Source organism: Nicotiana tabacum, chromosome 10 (assembly GCF_000715075.1).
Source record: "Nicotiana tabacum cultivar K326 chromosome 10, ASM71507v2, whole genome shotgun sequence".
NCBI lineage: Eukaryota > Viridiplantae > Streptophyta > Magnoliopsida > Solanales > Solanaceae > Nicotiana > Nicotiana tabacum.
Window position 1 is genome coordinate 2,291,351 of NC_134089.1, and position 8,451 is coordinate 2,299,801.

The 8,451-nt window shown below is 35.6% G+C and overlaps 1 protein-coding gene across 1 annotated transcript; it reads right to left on the reverse strand.

The window, feature by feature from the left end:
* Window positions 1-224: 224 nt before the first annotated feature.
* On the reverse strand, window positions 225-689 carry LOC107773578 (uncharacterized). The gene has a single exon (XM_016592978.1). The coding sequence runs from the start codon at window positions 687-689 to the stop codon at window positions 225-227; it is 465 nt and encodes a 154-aa protein (XP_016448464.1).
* Between the last annotated feature and the right edge of the window lie 7,762 nt (window positions 690-8,451).

The following is an 8,451-nucleotide window of genomic DNA, read 5'->3' on the forward strand; positions in this document are numbered from 1 at the left end:
AAGATCCTAATAGTATATTATGTTAATATTTATATGTATAATAACAAAATACAGAGTTATCACGGACATAATGTCTTAGTATCGTTCGCGATAACAATCTAACAAAAGTAGTTCCTCATTTGTTTGCTCTAATAACTTCTTGAGCAAACAAATGACGAACTGCTAAGTAGCCTAAAAGAACAAAATTTCTTTTTCCTTGTCGCATCCTGTTCTGCTCCCTGTAGCTATTGCTTGAGCACGGGATCCCCTAACTTGATGTCTTGTATCTTCTGAAGGCGATTAACAATGTCATTAACAGTGATTAATCCTCCTTCAGTACTACTTAGCAAAGCTTGGAGCTCTTTTTTACTAATGACAAGCTTAATCCTTACTGCCTCTGTTGTCCTAATTTGTTTTTTAGCTTCTTCTTGATCAACTACTTCTTTTGCAAATTTGACCACCTTCTTCTTTTTGGCTATTTTTGGAGGAGGCACTGGTAATATAGGCAAAAGATAATAAAGTTGACCAGCTAACATGTTAGAATTTGGTAGTAGATTTTGAATGACTGAAAGGGATTCAGATATTGCATATTGGCCACCAAATTGTGATAACACTTGATATACCTTTATTGGAGCTTTGTATTCAAGAATCTTCCCATCTGTTTTCATCACTTTTACAACTTTTTCTTGCAAAACTATACAATTCCCCATTTTTGTGGTATGCAATTTTGTCAAGGAATTAACAACTTGAGGAGTGGAAGTACAAGTTGGTTTATATTGAGTGTGGTTTGTTATTTGGAGCATAGTTGTGTTCCTTTTATAAGGAATTTAGGTATGGTAATGCCCCTTATAATAAGGAATATTACAAAAAAAACCTTAGCACTTTGGACCCCACCTTGTTGATTTTTTGTTAAAGTACAATTAAGGGGTTAAAAGTCTTGATGTTTTCATTGAGATGATCATGATTTATTTGAAATATTTTCCTTTACCTTTCTGATACAATCCGATTCCATTAGTGCCAAGAAAAGGATCTGCCTATTTACTTTTTTTTATTTTCTGCCAATATATGGATGTTACCAATTACTTGTGTAAAGAAAATAAACTAGCTTAATTCTGATGAACAGTTACGGCTTGTGTCCGCCTAAAGCTTCCTTTTTTTCTTTTGAGTCTTTCCTTGCAATGAACCGAAAGGTGAGAGGAGGGCTCTGTTCAAAGTTTAATTTGATTATGAAAATAAACTGAGTTGTCTAACATCACTCCTAAAATTAGCTTATGAAGTACTCCCTCCGTTTCAATTTAGACGAGCTAGTTTGACTCGGTACGGAGTTTAAGAAAAATAAAAAAAACTTTTAAAATTTGTGGTCTTAAAAGCTTAAAGGGGTAAAAGAATTTACAAATGGTATGATTTCTATCAAGAAAATTGCATCTGAAATGAAAATCAAACCCGAACTTTGTAAGTAACGTGTGATATATAGAAAAAAAATAATTTGACGTGAATATTGATATTGCAATCTCTTGAAGAGTCCTTCAGAGTTAATTACTATTTATACATAGTAAACAAGACTATTTTTCACTTCAAAATAGATTTGAACAATTCGAAACATATGAAAATATTTTTTGTTTTCTATTTAGCGCAAAAAACTGAGATCACCAGATAATGGAAATTTGGGAAAATACTGCCTTAATCTTGAGTGTTCCTTAAAACATAATAATCGATATGATATTGATGGTTTAGATTTATTTTTCTGAATTAAAAATGTTAAAGAAAATAGTACAATTAAAAGATAATAGTTTTGAATGGGAGCCTTGGCGTAATGGTAAAGTTGCTGCCATGTGACCAGGAGGTCACAGGTTCGAGCCGTGAAAATAGCCTCTTGCTAAAATGCAGAGTATGGTTGCGTACAATAGATCCTTGTGGTCCGGCCCTTCCCCGGACCCCGCGCATAGCGGGAGCTTAGTGCACCAGGCTGCCCTTTTAGAAGATAATAGTTTAATTGACATACTCAATCAAATAAAAAGATTTGATTCTTTTCCAAATGCTTATATTGCTTATAGAATAATGTTAATAACTCATGTTACCGTTGCTTCAACAAAAAGAAGTTTTTCGAAATTAAAATTGATAAAATCTTAACTAAACTTATGTGTGAAGAGAGGTTAAATAAATGAACTATATTGTCAATTGAGAAAGAATTATTAGAAAAAAAATGATTATAAAAAAATTATTAATAACTTTGCATCTAAAAAAAACTAAAAAAATGGACTTCAAATAAAAAAAAAAATTTAATAAAAAATTAAGGCCCCTCATAAAATTTGGCTTTAGGCCACAAAATTCGTCGAGCCACCCCTGCTTTTGGCATGGTGGTAAGCGCTTGATCCTAACTTACTACACTTGTAAATGAACAAACCTTGACCTAGCTTAATCGGAGAATCTGGCTATGAGGCGAGGACTTTCTCTCATTCCTAAAATCGATCGAGGACATTCTAACAACTTATATATGATAAATATGATATAATATGATTTCTCATATAAATGGCATAAATAAAACTTTGTTCCTCTCATGGTTTAAAAATTTATGAACAGCTTCTCTATTTCTATATTTATGTAGCTGTTGATAAAAACGAGTTCTATAAATTTGTAATATATCCTCACAGGTTAAAACAAGAAGGTAACACCATTAGGACCACTAAAACTATCGTAAGTGGTTGACTACTATGCACCATAAATGGGTAGAATGGTACTTCATTAACTTTTCCCTAGTGGAGAACTAATTGACTAGGGATAGTGATACGGTCAAACTTTTTTATAATAATCTCATTTATTTGGGATATTTTTAGCTGTTATATTGAAGTGCAGTTATAGAGAACAAATACTATAATATTATATAAAATATTGATTTCAAAGAAAACTTGGTTATCATAATGAGGTATTGATATAAAGAACGGCTTTTATAGCGGAGTTTGACCGTATATTATTTGCTTGTTTATTTGGGTATCCAAAACTATCATTGCTTTGCTCATTTCTATGGTGATGTTGTGCTTTAATTATTAGAATCGGAGAATCAGTTTATCTTTTTTTTTTTTTTGTTTTTGTTTTCACTTGTTCAGATATAGGCAATTTGATCTTCACGTTGAATCTCTTAACTCTTTAAGCAAAACGCGTTTCTCCTATCATCTCTTAGCCCAAACCTACTTCTCTCATTGCATTTATCATGTTTGGTTATTAGTATTAGTTAAAATTGGTATAGATTTTATACCAAAATATTGGTATTATCTATCCTATATAGGACATGAAATTGTAATCCTGGGATTAAAATCTCGAAATTATACAACATGATTAGAAGGTCACGGGTTCGAATCGTGAAAACAGCCTCTTGCAGAAATACAGGGTAAAGTTGCATACAATAGACCCTTATGGTCCAGCCTTTTCCCGCACCTCATGCATAACATGAGCTTAGTGCAACGGATTGACTTTTTTATATAACAATTCACGTATCAATTAATTCATTATAAGTCATGCATGACCATGGACTTAAGTTAAAGCAAGTCTCAAGTTGTGTTTCATGGTGTGCGATGTGGTACACCTACTATTCACTATTAACTACCGGCTAAACGACCTCTCCCTATTTGCTATGTTTAATTCGTCAAATTTTTATTAACTTCGCATTTTATTCATCTTTCCAAAAAGGACTTCGTCAACCAATTACCTCAAATAAAGTGTTAAGCAGAAGCTTAGTGGTATATAATTATAAGTGTGCCAACTTTTTTTTATTTTTTTTATTTGTGTGTGCCAACTTGGAGTTAGCAAATCATTTATTAAAAAAAACTTCTCAAGATTGATTCGCACGCCCGGAATGTATTTGATGATATGTAAGAAGTTACATATTCATCTATTATTTTTGCACATCTCTTAAAATATACATTTAATAACTTTATTCACAAGAATATTATATCTGTTTAAACTATTCTTTATATTTTCGTAAATGTTCCACTTAATTAACACCTCCATTGTTCCTATATGTTTAATTTGTCAAAATCACTAATATTTGAAGTCGAGTTAAGAGAATATTTTAAGACAAATTGTGATTGATAAAATAAAACCAAGGATATGAATGTGATTGAGATCCCACTTGAGCATTAAATAGATAGGAGAGGATTGTAGAAACAAGTAAACTAGTGCTTAATGATGTTATCAACACGCAAAATGCCTATACTTTTACTCCCCCAACCCCATCAAAAGTAGAGGAGCTTTGGGGGGCGGGGGATATAGAAAATTAAGAAGAAATACTACATATGCCAATTTATCAGCAAATTATTAATCAATATATTATGGAATAAGTGTATTATCTAACACTTCTGATTAAAGAAAACTAGATGACAAATTCTCAGATGAGAGAAGTGAACTCAGTTGAGCTCCAATGGTGGTTGAGCAGAAAACCTAGTTAAGAGAGAGAAAATGAGAGAAAAAGTTTCGAGACAGCTGGAACCCATAATTGGGAAATTAAAAATGAATATTCAAACTATGTAAAATGTCCACACCCCTTACTTATACACATGACAACTAGCAACAACTGTCCACTAACTAATAACTACATTAACAAACTAATAAAGCTAACAGCTAACTAACTAGTAAAGGAAAGATAAATACACGTGTGTATAAAGTTTATAACCAATCTTAATTAAACCCCCCGCCCCCCTCAAATTGGAAGGGAAGAATTCACTGCCCAGTTGCCAAGTAGATCTGAATATTTGATTCCAGTCAGTGATTTTGTAAAGATGTCTGCGAGCGGCTCATTGGTAGATACGTGATGCAAGGAAATTAATCCCTCATGCAGTTTGTTTCTAACAAAGTGGCAGTCAACTTCTATATGTTTTGTGCGTTCATGAAACACTAGATTTCTGGCTATTTGCAAAGCAGCTTGGCTATCGCAAAATACTGGAATAGGTAAGATGAGGGGAACAATCAGTTCTTCAAAAAGTCTAGCTAACCAGACTAGCTCACCCATAACTTGTCTAGCTGCCTTATACTCTACTTCAATTGAAGATAGGGAAATAGTGGATAGTTTCTTTAATTTCCAACTGATAGGACTATCTCCAAGTAACACAATGTAGCCACTAACTGACTTTCTAGACTCAAGGCAGGCTGCTTAATCTGAGTCACAGAAAGCCTTAACTCCATAGTCCTTGCTGTTGGAGAGGAATATGCCCAGACTTGTATCACCCTTCAAATACCTCAGAACATGATATGCAGCTCTCAAATGAGCTTCCTTAGGTGACTGCATGTACTGGCTTGTTGAACACAGTAGGATATATCATGTCTTGTATTTGCTAGGAAATTTAGCTTCCCTATCAACTTCTTATAGTGAGAAGGATCAGGCAGAAGAGGACTCTCATCTGCCCTTAGTTTTGTGGGAAGGATCAAGGGGTGATGACAAGCTGGTATACTTAGTGCATTCAAACTCTTTCAGCATATCCAGAACTTCCTCTGGGATATTAGCACTCCATCTTCCTTCTAAAGCTTTTCCATCCCTAAGAAGTAGTGCAACCCTCCCAAATCTTTTATTTTAAAAGTTTCATACAAGAAATTCTTCAAGGAATCAATCTCTTCCTGATGAGTCCCTGTTACAGTGGCATCATCTACATAGATAGCCACAAATACTACTAAGGATTCATCCCTTTTATGAAATAATGAGTAATCCAACAGTGAGTGCGTGCATCCTTTAGAGCATAAGGTTGCAATAAATTTCTCATACCATTGTCTGTTTGCTTGCTTGAGTCCATAGAGAGACTTGTTCAACTTACGTACTATGCCTGGCTTGTCTACAACTAGGCCCTGAGGCACCTCCATGTAAACTTCCTCATGTAGATCTCCATGAAGGAAGGCATTATTTACATCTAACTGAAAGATCTGCCACCCCTTCTTCACTGTTATTCCAACCAGTGCCCTCACATTTGTCATTTTAACAACATGTGAAAATGTCTCTGTATAATCTATCCCTACTTGCAGAGTGCATCCCTTTACCACTAGCCTAGCTTTGAACCTCTTAACACTACCATCATCCATGCACATTATTTTATATACCCACTTGCACCTCATTGCACTCTTACCAGTTGGGAGTAGTACCAGACTCCATATATTGTTAGCATATAGTGCCTTAAATTCTTGGTTCATGGCTGATTGCCATGAAGGGTTAACAGTTGCTTCCTCATATGAACCGGGCTCACATTCATGTGAAATATTTCTTATCAATTGCTGACTATCAAAACTTAACACATTAAGAGAGATATACTGTGCATTAGGTACATAAGTTGCAAAAGAAAGAGAAGGATTACTCTGACTGTTATTAGGGAAGTTAGTTTTTTGAAAGGGTTGATGCTGCAGAGAATGCAGCTTTGGGAGAGAGTATCTATAATCCTTTAAGTATGTAGGAACTCTGTGTGTCCTAGAAGGTCTAATTTGTGTGGGGATTAATTGGTTCTCTTGGTGATATGTATTGTTTGAACTATAAATATGATGTGTGGTAATTATCAGGTGACAAATGCTCACTGTGGTTGGACTCTATGATGTGTGTTTTGTTGGAGCTAGATTGAGGTGACAAGTTCCTATGTGAATGCTCAGGTGAGACAATATTATGATGTTAGTCTGGTAAGTTTGGGACTGTTTCTCAGGGAGAAAAGAAGTCGGATGCCAAGTCTGTATTGACTTGAAGAAATGAAGGGAAAACCTTGTTTGATTTGGAAAGTAAAGTAAAAGGAAATACATCCTCATGGAATACTACATCTCTTGAAAAATAGATTTAACACTTTGTCCTAAATGGATAACCTACAAACACATGAGGCAACGTTCTAGCCTCAAACTTGTCTTTATGGGTCTTAAGTGTTGTAGGAAAACACAAGCAACCAAAACTTTTAAGATGTGAGTAGCAGGGTCTTTTCTTATAGAGCAGTTCAAGAGTGCATTTACCTTTGAGGGAAGAAGAAGGTAATCTGTTTATTATATAAGTGAAGGTAAGGGTGCATTATCCCCAATACTGCAGGGGCAGTTTTGATTGATACAACTATGCCCTTGCTGCCTCAAGTAGATATTTGTGTTTGTCTTAAGTTGTAATATGATATAGTCCCCACAAAGCTATTTACCCGTAAAATCAGCTAACAATTGAATTTGTAAATATTTTTAAGGATACGTGATCTAACTTGATACAAAATGGTAAATCAGATTGTAATTGAAATAAGCAATGGAAAGGTAAATACAAACCACACAAGCTGAACAGTCTTGGCCTTGGAAGGTTAGCCACCCTCGAGCTAGAAGTGCTTTAGTCAATATCAGAACAACAAGAGAATAATAAGAACTTAAAGAGAATAATAATGTATCCAATGAAGTAATATCTGACCAGTCACAGATATTTCGGGCTTCTGTTTGTTACCTCAACAATGTTTCTCCGAGCTCGTTCGAGGATAAGGTCAACACCAGACTTAATGTTCCTCGAAGGCAGTCCTTTTGACTTCTGGTTCTAGCTCGGTGGGACTCGAGGTCTATCTTCAGTCCTTAGTCGCCACATTCCAAGCCCAATCTACCAAGTTGTAGTTGAGCTCAACTTTGACCGTATACAGATAGTCCCCTCATTTTTCGAAGAGTAGACGACGAGAAACGACATAAACTTCCGAACCTGACTTCGATATTTTATGACAAAAATGACAAAACAGTCGAAACGTCTCGTCAGTCAAGTCTTAATGGCATTAAATTCCTGTCAGTTGTCGGTCGGCCACTCCCAGATGTGAACAGTCGCTGAGAAACTATAAATACCCCCCTTATTAGTTTATTCAAACCTTACTTTCAAACCTTCTGCCCTCGTACCTTAAAAATTTCAACACTTTCAGCATTAATTTTCTGATTACTTTGAAATCCCTTTTATAAGAACTTCTGCTCTTTATCCCAAAACATCAAGCTTACTCTTCTAACTTCCTCTTTTTCCTTCATTTTCCAAAGAAATGTCAAAGACTTCAAAATTCTTTCCTAAAAAAGAGAATCCTTTCACCTCGCGGCCGTCTACCGAAGAGACCGCTTCACGTACAGGTGTCGGGGAACCAATACCGGAACCTCATCTTAAAAATGTTCATCCCGGGGGATGCCCGGTCAATGCTGATTTTAAAATCGAAAATCCCCCTTCCTCTGTTCGATCACCGAAGACATTCTCTTTAAAGTCAAGAGGGATTGTAACTGGGCTGACAAATATGTGGTGGTTCCCGAACCTGACGAGGCCATCACCACCCATGTTGAGGGATTTTAAAGTGTTTACACTTATCCCTTCACGTTGGGTCCCTTGGACCCTATCATCATCGACTTCTACAAGAGATACGAGGTAATTTTTGGCCAGATTCACCCTTCTTTCTGGAGGATTGTAATCCTCCTCCATTTCTTCGTGAGCAATATTGAGGGGTGCCCTTTAGCGATCGACCACCTTATGCATTTGTACAG